This window comes from Taudactylus pleione, unplaced genomic scaffold (genome assembly GCF_031769625.1).
Source record: "Taudactylus pleione unplaced genomic scaffold, aTauple2 ptg000129l, whole genome shotgun sequence".
Classification (NCBI taxonomy): Eukaryota; Metazoa; Chordata; class Amphibia; order Anura; family Myobatrachidae; genus Taudactylus; species Taudactylus pleione.
In genome coordinates, this window is record NW_028284531.1 from 1,072,199 (window position 1) to 1,087,216 (window position 15,018).

General features: G+C 45.6%; 1 protein-coding gene across 1 annotated transcript in view; it reads right to left on the reverse strand.

Moving 5' to 3' along the window:
• The window catches only part of DMXL2 (Dmx like 2), a 178,916-nt gene that overhangs the window by 36,992 nt on the left and 126,906 nt on the right, over positions 1 to 15,018 (reverse strand). Inside the window, exons 25-28 of the mRNA XM_088472781.1 lie at positions 14,261 to 14,452; positions 13,032 to 13,108; positions 5,878 to 6,008; positions 195 to 443 (exon numbers count right to left, since the gene is read on the reverse strand). Coding sequence (XP_088328907.1) covers positions 195 to 443; positions 5,878 to 6,008; positions 13,032 to 13,108; positions 14,261 to 14,452 — 649 coding nt within the window. The remainder of the gene's footprint in view (positions 1 to 194; positions 444 to 5,877; positions 6,009 to 13,031; positions 13,109 to 14,260; positions 14,453 to 15,018) is intronic.

Sequence of the window (15,018 nt, forward strand, 5' to 3'; positions counted from 1 at the left end):
GCAATTGGTCTACCTAGGGGAGGTTTTCTACAATTTAATACATATATCAATTATATATCTTCTATGCCCGTTCTTGTCACACATCAAATACCACCAGAAAAGACTATCAAACTTGAGCAGCACAGAGGTCAGCATGAACAGCTTGAGAATGTCAAGCACACTATAAACTGGTTAATCAATGGAGCAAGGCGTACCTGGAATACTTTCCGGTGGCTTTCTTGGTTTCACAACAAGCTTAACTCCTCCCCCAAATACTGCTGCCCACATTCGGTTGTTTAGTGGATGAGCAGCTAGACGAAACAGTTCCGTACTAGAGTCAGTAGCAAGGGCGTGTATCATAAGGCTTACATAGACAGCTACAACAGCTTCACACAGCATGACATTAAGTTTGGGCTGGTCCTCATCCTGGGCGGTATTTAGGAGATTGATTAGAGAGCTTACACCTGCAAAATTAAAAAAAGAAACAATAAGGGGGTGATTCAATTCCTACCATTGTGCATGGAGTGCCTCCAGAACAGCCAGGGGAAGGAACAAATGTCTGTGCTCATTTTTTCTTGCACTCCATAGATGAGGACATGAAAATGAGCAAAGATTGTCTACTGCAGTAATTTTCAACTCGCGTTACACTGATCAAGATTTTAAATTTGCCAAGGCACACCATTAGGTTTTTTTTTTAATCACATAGAAAATATAACAAATATCAACATATATTTAATATATATTGATGTGTGTTATTTTAAAGTTTGGCCCCCACAGAAAAAAAAGACTAAGGCCCTCATTCAGAGCCGTACGCTCTGAGCAGAGCACATGCTCTGAATGAGGGCCGCCCTCCATAAAAATGGAGCATCCTCCTGGACGCTCGTATAGCTGTGGGTCACCGCCCACAGCCTATACGAGCGTGCATTTTGATGGCCGCGGTGGTCGTGACCATCGCGACCATCGAAACTGCGAGCCGGAGCCTGCGGTTGAGGTTTTCAACCGCAAGCTCCGGAGTGATTTTGGCTCTATCAGAGCCAAAATCACTCCCACTGACATCACTAGTGATGTCAGTGGGCCGGCTTCTGACGGGAGGCGTTCCCGTGGGAACGCCCCCGTCTGGGAGGCACGCCCCCAGCACGCCCACCAAAGGGGGCGTGCTGTCAGTCAACATCGACAGTACGCCCCCTTTGAAGAGACACTACGAGCGAAGGAAAATCCTTCGCTCGTCGCATCTGGCGCATGCGCACGACGGAGCTCCCTCCGTCGTGCGCATGCTTAGTGCAGAACATCGACCCACTTGCGAGCGGACAGCCGCTCGCGAGTGGGTCTGAATCAGGCCCTTAGTCACTGCACAAAGACATAGCAGTGAGCCCTGTGCAGGCAGGATAGCGACGCGGCGTGTGGCTGAGTGACCTATGATGTCATGCCACCGCATCTCCATAGGTCACGCTCAATCACCCCAGAGGCATCTGCGCACTGGCGGCATGGCTCCGCTTCTCCGGTGGCACACTCAAGGACCGTTTGTGGCATACTAGTGTGCCACGGCACAGCGGTTAAAAACTGCTGATCTACTGTATTAAAACGATAATATGCATACATTCCTATAAAAAAGGATAGATATGGTAAAACTTACCCTTGTTAACTCTCTTTCTTCGAAGTCCGTAGGGTCCACAGGGAGACAATGGGGTGTAGGTGGTACTTGGAGGACTGGACACAAACAGCAAAGCCTTTTCCTGTCCCAGAATGTTGCGGTCCTTCCCCCTATACCCCGCCCACAACCTGAGGGCAACTCAGTTTTGTTAACAAGCCCAAGGCAGGAGCAGTAGAGGAGAGAAGGAAGACTGGTACACTGAAGAATCACACACTTACACAGAGAATGAAACAAGCGACCAAGAGAAGAAACCCATAGAAGACAGGTGCGTCAGGGCGGGTGCCCTGTTGACACTATGGACTTCTAAGAAAGAGAGTTAACAAGGGTAAGTTTTACCATAACTCTCCTTTTCTACTTCAGGGTCCACGGGGCAACAATGGGGATGTCCCAAAGTAGTTGTTAAAGGGCAGGGATGCTCCTGAGCTGAGAGGAGAACCCAGCACCTGAAGGAAGCATGCTGAGAGGAAATTGTATCAAAGACATAGAACCTAAGAAAGGTGTTGACAGAAGACCACGTGGCCGCCTTGCATAGTTGTTCGGCGGTCGTGCCACAGCGGGCTGCCCAAAAGGGAGCCACAGAGCGAGTAGAATAAGCAGATATTGTAGCCGGCACAGGAAGGCCAGTCTGCGTGTGAGCCTGTGATAGTGTCATGCGAAGCCTTCTGGCCAGTCTGTTTGTTAGCTGGCCATCCCTTCTTGTGGAATCCATATAGGATGAGGAGGGAGTCCGATTTCCTGATTGAACTAGTACGGTCCTCGTAGATCTTCAGAGCACGGACCACATCAAAAGAGGCCTCAACTGCTGAGAGGTCTGGTGATTGAAAAGCCGGAATCCCAATTTCCTCATTGGAGGTGGAAACAAGAGACCACCTTGGGAACGATGCCAGGGCGCGTTCGAAGAACAGCCCTGTCTGGATGAAAGATTAGAAATGGGGAGCGACAGGAATGTGCCCCTAAATCCAATACCATATGGGCAGATGCTATAGCCAGAAGAAACAGAGTCTTCGCAGGGAGTAATTTGACATCTGAATCCAGGGGTTCGAATGGAGGTTCCTGAAGTGTGTGGAGAACCACTGACAATCCCATGGAGCCACAGGAGCGACAAAGGGAAGTTGTATACGTAGAACACCTTGCAGGAAGGCGTGGACATCCGGTAGAGGAGCAATCCTGCGCTGGAACCCTAATGGACAGAACAGAGACGTGCACTTTCAGAGAGGCTAGGCGGAGTCCGAGATCCAATCCAGCTTGAAGGCAGGCAGAGATTCTAGAAACCCTAAAAACCTGAGGGTCAAAATTTCTAGTAGCACACCACTAGAAATATGTATGCCACACTCGGTGATAAAACCTGGCAGAGACCGGTTTACACGCTTTGAGCATGGTCTGGACCACAGAGCTGGAAAACCATTTAGACTTTAGGAGGGATATCTCAAGAGTCAAGCCATGAAAGACAGACGGGCCAGATGTAGACAGGGACCCTGAGACAACCGGTCTGGTCGAAGAGGAACGTCTATGGAGAGACTTTGAAGATCAGAGTACCAATGGCGCCTGGGCTAAGCTGGAGTTACCAACAGGACCGTGCCCCCTTCCTGCTTGAACTTCCGAAGAACTCGAGGCAGAAGGGAGACCGGAGGAAAGAGGTATGCCAAATGGAAGGTCCACTTCACAGATAATGCATCCATGAAAGCTGCGTCCCTTGTCCTGCCCCGTACACTGGAAGCTTGTGGTTGTGTCGTGAGGCCATGAGGTCCACGTCCAGTAGACCCCATTTGTCCACCAGGAGGTGAAAGACTTCTGGATTGAGAGGCCACTCCCCTGCATGCACGTCGTGACGGCTGAGGAAATACGCCTCCCAATTGAGAATCCCTGGGATGAACACTACGGAGATGGCTGGGAGATGGAGTTTGGTCCATGTGGGGTCTTGAAAAAGCTCCCTGTAGGAGCGAAACTGGTCGACGTTAAAAGGGTCAACCACTTGTGATCTTCCATGATACCAGCCCTACTGCAATTACCCATTTATCCAGCATTTGACCTGAAGGACACCAACACCGCTACTGAGGTATACCGCACCAGAGGGGAGTACCTGGCTTAAAGAGCGGCCGCACTATTCAATCATACCTATGTCTCCCAGGATTGCCTAACAACACAGGCGGTCGGCAGTGTACTATCTATCACCTGCAAGCCCCAGTCCTATGTGATATAGGCGAACAGCAGCGCAGTAATATTTACAAGCCCCAGGACCCGTGTGGTGTTAGACTGTGCCAACTACCATTACTCAGTGGACACTAAGGACTTTCAGTGTCTGAGATTATAATTGAGTAATAGTGCATAAGATACACTCACACTCACAGTAAGAGTTGTGGTATAACATACCTTTGTTAACTTTTTTTTCTTCGAGGTCCATAGGGTCCACAGAAAATACCTTGGGAGTATGTAGTTGGAGTGATCCAGGCACCAACAGTTAATAAGCTCTCAGCTCCCAGGATACACTGGGTCCTCCTCCATATATACCCCACCCTTGGCTACAGGCAGTTAGGACCTCATTCAGAGCCGGACGCTATTTGCGCTCGCTCGTTCAGAGAAAAGGGGTAGCTATTCAAATGAACCATTCGCTCTTTGCGGTCTGTTCACGCCTCTAGGTCTGAACGAGCGAACAAAACATGCGGTCGTTTTTTGGAAAACTACACCCCCTGGCCGCTCGCATCCTACGTCATGTCCGCTATTTATTAGATTAATCGAGTACATCGACCAGCGTATGAACTGCTCGCTATTCTTATGGTTGGTTTTTCCTACCGCAATCTTGCGAGCAGTTCTGACTATAAAATAACCCAGTGACGTGGTCAATGACGCTGTTGTATTAATTATGCACACCCATAAAACGCCCGTTTTGACCTTTAAGCACTGACTGGTTCGCGCATGCGTATTACGATCCGTACGCATGCGCAGTTGTGCAAACATCGCTCGGAATGAATGAGCGGTCGCTTACGAGCGGCTCTGAATCAGGCCCTTAGTTTGTTATCAAGCCCAAGAAGGAGAAGGTAATAAAAATAAAAAAAAGATGAGAAGGAAGCACCCTTGTACTCCAGAAACTCTCTCTCTAAGAAGAGGGAATCATAGAAAATACAAAAGAAAAGATTACCCAATAACACCAGGTGCGTTAGGGTGGGTGCTCTGTGGACCCTATGGACATCGAAGCAAAAGAGTTAACAAAAGTATGTTATACCATAACTCTTATTTTCTTCTTCGGGGTCCATAGAAAATACCTTGGGGATGTCCCAAAGCAGTTCCCTTTAAGGGTGGGGACGCTCCTGTATTTCAGTAGAAAGGAGAATCCTACGCTCAGAAGAAGCATCCTGAGAGGCAAATGTGTAAAATGAGTAAAATTTGACAAAGCTGTGGATGGAAGACTACGTGGCTGCCTTGTATATTTGTTCAGCAGAGGCACCATGACAAAACGCCCACGATGGTCCCACGGACAGTCTAGCGCTGCTGCACTGTAATAAAAATTCAAATAAAACTAAATCATAAAAATAAAGCTTGGGCTGCTTCAGCTCCTTCCGGACACCAATGAAACTGCGTTGCCCGCTGTGGGAGCGGTATAGGGGGAAGGACCGGAGCATCCTGGGACAGGAAAATGCTTTGCTGTTGGTGATCGGTCCTCCAAGTACCACTACCACCATTGTCTCCCTGTGGAGCCCTATGGACCCAGAAGAAGAAAGTAACATTTACAATAGTAACATACTAATATAGTAACAACTAAAACAATCATTACGGTTTGTAAACAGAGGAACATTATAAAATATAGCAGAGATAAGGTTTATGTATACACCTGGATTTTTCCTTTAGAAGCTTAATAACTGTAAAACTCCACTGTTGGATTTCAGTGTCTGAAAGATACTATAGCATTTGACTAAAATGAAGTAAATAAACAAAGAACTGATTAAATGTAATTACTATCTGTCCTTATTTTGTTTATTAAGATAGATCTATTTGATCAGAGCCACTGAATTGGCAACTACAGTGATACCAAGGCAGTGTTATTTAGTAGGAAATATATACATATTTTTTTCATTTTAAAGTGACTAATTTTGTGCAATTTGTTGTTTTAAAGAATATTTAAGATTTTCAAGCATTCTTTTTTAAGTAACTACCGTTTTTACATAAAAACAACTACATTGTTAAATACAAAACGAGACATTTAATCCGAAAATGTAACCCTTCAATTGCGTTTCTCCATGTAGTGACCATACCTGGCCATGAAGCAGGGGGTGAATTTGGAGTAGCATGTTCTTCAATGCTTTCTGTCCGAAGCCGCCTTCGGTCACTCAGGAGGAGACCTTGGTAAGCCATTCCTGTAAACTGATTTGCTTCTGTTTGACTGCTGCATAAATTAAATTAAAACAATCAACAAAACTCAAAGAAACCTAAATTAATCTGCCTCTTTTATTTGCTATATGTTGCATCATTTCTACAGTACAGGTTGAGTCTCCCATTACCAAATATTCCGAAATACTAAATTTTTGAGCATGGCTGAGATAGTAAAACCTTTGTTTTTTGATGGTTCAATGTACACAAACTTTGTTTAAAGCACAAAATTATTGAATACCCCTGGTCTCAAGAATTTTGGACATGGGAGACTCAACCTGCATCTGCTGGAATAGTATCTCATCAGTTCCTGTTGCATCTCCATAGAACCACATATAGGGCACCTGGCTCATGTGCTTAATGCATGTGTACAGCATGCATACATGTATGTATGTGAGAGAATTTTTTTTTTGCATTCACATGAGCACTAATATTACATAGGCTTTAAGAGCAGAAAATGCTTTAGATTATCATCTAACAAAATATGCAGTCACATGAAGTTTTAGTTCATTTTGCTGTAGATGAAAGCAACAGACTTTGAAAGAGTAGTGTCTGTGTTTGTTTTTCCAGTTGTTAGAGCTATAAAATAAAGATAATATATTTTTTCAAATGCAACTTATTGTCAGTCTTCCAACTCTTATTGTAAAACTGCTTAAGATGCTCTGAACTGCATGCTAATAACAATATCAGACATCTATATAATATTCACAAAAATAGCAATTTTATTTCAATGTCATACTGAAGAAAGTGAAACTGAAGCACAAAATGGCCTATACACACACATATATATATATATATATATATATATATATATATATATATATATAAGATTTATAAATAAGATTTATAAATGTGTGTGTGTGTGTATAGGCCATTTTGTGCTTATATATATCTATATATAGCTATATATATATATATATATATATATATATACACACACACACACACACACACACACACACACAGATAGATAAGATAGGTAGATGGATAGTATTGTATAAAAGTTTTAGGCGGGTGTGGAAAAAATGCTCCAAAGAAAGGATGCTTTGAAAAATTGAAGTGTTAATCGTTTATTGTTATCCATTAACAAAATGCAATGTGAATGAACAGAAAAGAAATCTAAACTAAATCAGTATTTGGTGTGAACACCCTTTGACTTCAAAACAACATCAATTATTCTAGGAACACTTAAGCTACCCATCCACTAGGCGATTAAACCTAGCGATTGAGCGATAACGACCGTCGTTATCGCTCCATCGCTTGGTAATCGCCTGCAAATCGGGCAGTAAAATGTTAAAAACGACCAGCGATGCCGCCCGCTGGTCGTTTTTAACATCAATCATCGCCCAAACATGACGGTCAACCTGACTACCGCCGTCAGGTTGCCATGTTCGGGGATGATTGATCTGTATACACTGAACGTCTGAACGTTCAGTGTATGTACTTCACCCCACGACAGACGACGGCGTCGTAATCGTGCTGTCGTCCCCGCAAAGGGTGGTCACACTAAATACTGATTTTATTTAGTTTCTTTCTTCTGTTCATTCATTTTGCTAATTGATAAAAATAAACTAACACTTCTATGTTTGAAATATATATATACACACACACACACCTTCCACTTAATAAATAGTACCAGCAATAGAGAAACAAATACAACATCCACTTAATAATAACAGCAATAAGCAAAGAAATATAAGTGTTTATAGCACAGATCTTCCACATTTATTTTAGCAGTGAGGCCTCATGACACTGCTATTAATTGCATGTAATTTACAAACATCTTTATTGAATGCAATTACAATACAGTGATTTGAAACATTGACATATTTCAGAGCCTACCAACAGCATTCACGGAGGTCAAGAAATATGCACCTCTTATAGTAACATTCCAATGACAGTTAATATAAATCATCTGGACCACAGAGTGAGAGAAACCATTGGCTCTTAAGAGAGAAGACTCAAGAGCCACGCCGTCAAAGACAGATGAGGTAGGTCCGGGTGTAGGCAAGGACCCTGTGCTAGTAGATCCTGCCTAGAGGAAGTGGAAACGGAGTGTCTATGGAGAGACTCTGTAGGTCGGGTAAACCAATGTCACCTGGGCCAGGCAGGTGCTATCAGTATCACTGTGCCGCCTTCTTGTTTGAACTTTCTAAGCACCCACGAGAAGAGGGAGCTCGGAGGAAAGAGGTATGCAAGATTTAAGTCCCACCTCACTGCCAGAGCATCCACTAAGAAGGCTGAGGGGTCTATGGTCCTGGACCCGTACCTGGAGACCTTGTGGTTGTGACGTCTGGCAAGCCTCAATTGTCCACCAGTAGTTGAAAGACATCCGGGTGGAGAGCCCACTCTCCGGCGTATATGTCTTAGGAATTCCGCTTCCCAGTTGAGGGCTCCGGGGATCAACACTGCCGAGATTTCTGAGAGATGACCTTTGGCCCAGACCAGAATGTTTGCCACTTCCCGCATGGCTGCCCGACTTTGCGTGCCTCCTTGATGGTTGAGGTAGGCTACCGCAGTCGCGATGTCGGACTGGATCCGGACTGGCCTGCCCTGGAGGAGATCCTGAGCCTGAGTGAGTGCTCTGTATACTGCTCGAAGCTCCAGAATGTTAATGGGCAGGCGACTTTCCTGAGTTGCCCACCGTCCCTGAAAGGAATGATGAGCGATTACCGCGCCCCATGCGCGAAGGCTAGCATCTGTCGTGAGAAGTTCCCAATCAGGAATCCAGAAGGGGTGACCCTCATCCAGATGGGATATCTGTAGCCACCGTGAGAGGGAAAGCCGAACATCCGGAGAGAGGAGGATCACCTGGGACCAGATCAGATGATACTTTCCGTTCCACCAGGAGAGAATCAGTTGTTGAAGGGGCCTGGAGTGGAACTGGGCGTACTCCACCATATCGAAGGTGAACACCATGGACCCCAGTACCTTCATTGAAGAGTGAATGGATACCCTCTGATTGTGGAGCAAGTTGCACCTGCAAGTATAATGTTAGGATCTTTCTGCCAGCAGTCAAGATTTTCTGTATTTGAGAATCTAGGAGTACCCCAGATGTATCATCCACTGCATCGGAGATAGGGAGGACCTTTTCCAAATGATGATCCAGCCGTGTGTTTGCAGGCAGTCCACAGTCAGCTGGAGATGGCGTTGTAACACAACCGGGGAGTCTGCCAAGATTAAGAGGTCGTCTAGGTATGGCAGGATTCTGACTCCCTGGCGTCTGAAGTGTGCCACCATAACCGCCATTATTCTGGTAAAGACCTGTGGGGCTGTTGACAGAACAAAGGGCAGAGCCCGAAACTGGTAATGTTGCTGCATAACAGCAAACCGTAGGAACCGTTGGTGGGTTGGAGTAATAGATACATGCAGCTATGCATCCTGAATGTACAGAGAAAACATGAAATCCCCAGGCTCCATTGCCAGGACAATTGATCGTAACGTTTCCATGCGGAACTTGGGCACTCTGATAAACCTGTTAATGGATCTGAGATTCAGAATAGACCGACGATACCCATTCGGCTTCTGAATCAAAAAAAGAGAGTGGAATAAAAAAACAGTTCCTCTCTGAGCCAAAGGCACCAGTATTATCACACCTGAACGCAGCAGGGAGTGAATGGCCTCCTGGATTGCCAGGGTCTTGATAGGGTCTTATGGTGGACCTGCACAAAAAAATGTTGGGAATGACGCCTCAGGAAGGAGAGGGCGTACCCCTGAGAGAGATCACTTCTCGGACTCAGGCGTCTGTTGTTTGACGCCAAGAGTCGGAAAATTGAAGAAATTCCCATCAGTGGAGGGTTTGTTGTCTGATTTGGAAGATGGCCGCCCAAGACTGCTTGAATAGCGGCTGGGGGGTCTTGTGAGAACTAGACTGCCTGGGAAAGGCCTGTCCTCTTGCCTTACCCTGGGAGCGAAAGGACCGAGAAGAGGACAGCCTAAGCTTAGGGGCAACTGCTGATGGCAGAAAGGCAGATTTTGAGGCTGCCACAGTAGCCACAATCTTGTTCAACTCTGCACCGAACAGCCTGTCTCCAGAGTTGGGCAAGGTTTCCAGTGCCTTCTTTGATCCCGTGTCGCCTTCCAGGATCGTAGCCAAAAGGACCCAGAAGTGACAACCAAGGTTACAGATGCCTTAGAGGCAAGGAGTCCAGTATCCAACGAAGCTTCTCCCAAATAAGAGGCCGCTTCCTGAATATGGGAATGTATGCCAGTTGTTCCCTGGTAAGAGTCTGATGGCAGGCTCTCTTCCAGTGCCTCTGCCCATCCTTCGACAGCCACCCAGGTCGCAGCCATAGTCGGCCGGCCTAGTGATAACGCCAGAAAGTGAGTAGACTGATTTGAGACAAGCCTCTAGTTTTCCATTTGTGGCATCCTTAAGGGAGGAGTAGACGGTAAAGGCAGCGTAGAGTTTCTGACTAAGGTCTCATTCAGACCCGCTCGCAAGCGCCGATGCCCTCGCAAGTGGGTCGATGTAGAGGCCCTGCGCACGCGCAGCGGCCTCACTGCGCATGCGCAAGCCCTGGAGCGAGAGAGAAATTCTATCGCTCCGGAGCTTACTACAAAAGGGGCGGCTGACTATGGTGATTGACAGCTCGCACCGTTTTGTAGGCAGGGCGGTGGCTTGCCAAACGGAGGTGTTCCCGACAGAACGCCTGCCGTTTGGGGGCGGCTCCACTGACATCACTCGTGATGTCAGTGACGAGCTTCCATCTCTAATAGAGCCTAAAGCTCACTGGGAATTGCGGCAGACGAGACCCTACCACAAGGGTCTTGTCGCAAGCCCCGATGGTCGCGATGGTCTTGACCATCGCGACCATCAACCTGGCCACTCGCTAAAGCTGTGGGTGGTCACCCACAGCCAAGCGAGCGGCCAGGAGGCCGGCTCAGAAAAAAGATGCAGCCGCCCTCATTCAGAGCGAGCACCTCTGAATGAGGTCCTAAGTGTGCCACATGCGAATTAACAGTGGGAGGGACTTCCCACTTAGTACAGTCCTTAGTTGGGAGATAGTAAAAAGACGCTAGTCTTTTTGGGACCTGGAACCGTTTACCAGGAGTACCCCAAGCTTCTCCCATGAGCTTAGAGAGCTGTTCTGATTGAGGGAACTCAGCCTTAAACACCTTTTGACGTTTAGACATCAGGGTTTTAGGTTATGGGACCAGTTCATCATCCTTTATATTCAGGATTGATTTAACTGCCCTCACTAAAGCAGGAAACATCCACTGTTGATCGATGGTGCTCCTCACCCAAGTGCGACTCAGAGAGAGAACCTTGTGCATCATCTGCCTCCTCAGATGATGCATCACAATCCGAAAGCTGGGTAGACAGAGGATGATACCGTCCGCCTACGTGCTTTGGTGGCTAATGGTCTGTCCGCCTGTAACCTTTGCTGAGAGGCGGCAGACATTTGAGCCATTTCTGAACTGAGTGGGCATAACCATCCATCCTAGGAGGGTGCATAGGGGGTACAGACATAGTAGGTTGGAATAGCTGTGGGTACCCCATGGTGGGAAGCAGCATGGGAGTTGATAAACGTTCCACTAGCTGCCTTATAACCTGGGATATTGAGGACACCCAAGGTGGCTCCTGGAGAGGAGCTGGTAATGTGGAATGGTGAGTACATTTATAACAATTAGCACACAGACTATCCTGCATGAAATCCTGAGATGGAAAGCCCGCAAAACAGAATTTGCATGTAACCAGTACAGGGGCCTCAGCCTCCTGTTTATCTTTGCCTTTAGAAGACATAGAAACAGCCAGCAAGTAGCATACAATAAGTGTATAGCTAATAATGCAATGTGACACCCTTCGCAAATACAAGTAAATGTGAAGTACTAATGAACCCCTACACGCCTGGTAGTTGAGAGTTTGAAAAAGAGCAGCAGGGATAGATATAACGGACAGTCAGAAATTTTAAGACAGTATATCACAACAGTAGCACTAACAGAAGTCACATACAATGCATATAAATTAGGGGTCAGCGGGTTCGGTTCTACTCGGTTCCGTTTAAAAACCGAATCTTATTGGCTATCCAAAAGTTGTGACAGCTGATAGCCAATAAGATTCGGTTTTTAAATCCGAACGGAACCGAGTAGAACCGAACCCGCTCACCCCTAATATAAATATACTAACAATGGGCACTAAATCAACTACTCAAGCCTCCAAGGGCTGGTAGGATTTGTACGCTGTATAACCTGGCCCCAGGGATAGGTATAAAGGGAGATTGGACCCGAATCTCCTGAGTCTTCTAGCTTCAGAAAAGCCCTGCTAATGACTACTAAGCGTCTCATATAGGTGGAGGGTGAGTAGGAGGAGCAGCCCAGAAGCGGGAAAACTCTTGTGAGGAATCGCGCTGTGGGCTGGGAGAGGGGCTGCCAGGGGAGAACCTACTCCTCAGTGCTGCATCAAGCGCCGGGTGCCGCTGGCCTCTCTACCTGGTCCCCTATGCCGGCTTTTAACCGCCCCGGAGGTCTAGTGGGGGAGCGGACAAACCAGCCGCCCCACTACAGCGTCTTCCAGTGGATCTCCACTGCCAGAAGTAAGGACTGCACAACAGGCGATTTCCCGCAAGCGGGGAATCGTCCTTACCTGTTCTTCTCCGTTTGCCCGGCTGCAGCCCTGGGTCCCCAGGGCAGCGACTAGCAAAGCCCTGCTGGCGCCTGCAAAAATTACCAGACCACTTACTGGTGTTGCGGTGCTGGCGGAGGTAGTTGGAGCAGTGACACAGGCGCCCAATTAGGACACTTGCTGCTTGCTCAGATGAAAAAAAAATAAAATAACTAATAAAATAAAATGGTTATAAAAAAGGTGCAATTGATTCTGTCCAGCACCAAAAGAAAAACTGTCTGCCTGTGGCTGGGGGAGGGGTATATGTGGAGGAGTGCCGAGGCATCCTGGGGAGCTAAAGCTTAACTGTTTGGTGCCGACCACACACACCCCCATGGTATCCCTGTGTATCCCCTATGGGCCCTGAAGAAGAAAAGTCTGTATGGCAAGATAAGCAGGGTAAATTACAAAATATAGAAATAAACCTGGTCTTACCTGTAACTATGGCTGTCACAAAGGGCTTGATATATTGATGCAGAAAGTGAAGCAGCCAACAGGTGAAGTGTGTACACCTATAAGAGAAAATACTATAGGTCATTCATGAACTTGACCAAGTGTGGCCTCTTCGTAAAACATGCAGGAGAACATGAAAATATGGCAGTATTTGAGTGCAGAAGAATGGTGGGGACTTAAGGCATTACTTACAAAGTGTGACCTATGTGTCTTATGTAACAAATGCAAAAACAATATTTCCTTTTGCAGGACAATAGTATTAAAATTACAAAAGACCCATTAAAGGCAGCATAACCAAATTAACAGGGGGATGCAGGTTTTTATTTTCCAGTGAATTGAATTTAACATGTGCTGACTGTATAAACCAGGCCTTGGTATGTTCTTTGCATAGGAAATAATTTTATATGCAGTGATACATATAATAACAGTCTAAACATAAAGCAGACCTGTCACTTAGGGCCTGATTCAGAGATGGACGCAGGAGCTGCCTCTTTGGCTGCAGCGGATATGAGAAGTTATGTTAATGCAGCAGGAGGCGTCTTTTAAAAAAAAAAGACACTTACTGCCGGCTTCTCAGTTGCGCTGCCTGTGTCCGCAGATGCATTGGATCACCATCTCGACCATCAGCCGGACCTAAGGTTGCTCAGAATGTCCTGCTGCCGAGGTCAGTGAAGCTGTGTCTAACCATGCAGTCGCTTGCTACAGCACACCACTGCTTTCTAAGATGTGCTCCCTTCCTGCCCCTAAACGGTGACTGGAGCCACAGCAACAAACATACAAACTCTCTTTTATGTTTTAGTTTTATTATATCCTATTACTACAGTAAACACCATTCTTCAGTCTTCACATCTAAACTGGAGTATTGAAAAGTAGAATTTATGCTTTCTTTCTAATTCTATAGAGCAAAAAGAAGCATATAGTGAGGACAGAGCAGACCTATATAGACCAGAACAAAATATGTTAAAATATAAAAGTGATAAGTAAACAAAGTTAAAGATTAAAACAAAAATTTAAATCTTAAAACCATGTAATGTGTGTCTTCTGCATCTTGCTAGGCATTCTGCAGATATTAATGTGTTATAATGAGGTGCACTTCCATGAGCCAAGATGGGATAATGCAGTCACGTTACTATAGTTAATTATGGACTGTAAAATATTTAGAGTTCCCTTTTAGATGGTGTGGCCTGCATTCAATGGGGTTTTAGAATTACCTTTGGATCCTGGTTGTCTGGGTGTGGGGGATCCTTCATCTGAACAATAGTGTAAAGAATATCATGAATGTGATTGTTCAGGTACAGCACAGGGTTAGCGATCACAGTTTTTGTCACAGCAATGCTTGCTGATAATAACGGGAGGGTTGTAGGTAGCGGAAGCGGCGACTGGAGTTGCTTTACTGTTGTTTCCTGTGTGTGAAAATAAGTCAGACATCAATTCATGTATGGTACTTGCAAAATAACTGAAATAAATATATGTGGATATTTATTCTAAATTAAACCAAACCTAGAATATAATTTATGTTCTAAACACTGGTGAACGTTAATATTTTACCTTTATTTGGATGCTAAAATAAATGTGCGTAATCTGAAACATGTTCGTGAGGACACTGCCGTATACTGTGAAATGAGATTTCACAACTCTAGTCTTAAATAAGTCAACAAATAGTCTTCTTAGCTACATTGTATACTACAACATTCTAAAAGCATTGCCATAATCAGAGAATTATACAAAAAAATGTGATCTTGGTATAACATCTCTCATAACTGCATTCAGGTCACAGTGGTGCACACAGGGCAGAACTAGCTTACTATTGTGAATAAGAGTACAATGGAAAAAACATAGTAAACAGTACAAAACAAAAATGGAGACCAAGGGCGGGATGTAATAGAGATCGAGTCTTCCGGAGGTGCGGGATGCAGACTGATCTCGATCGTTTTTTTAAAGTTACGGTCATTTACAAGGCAAAGGCAGT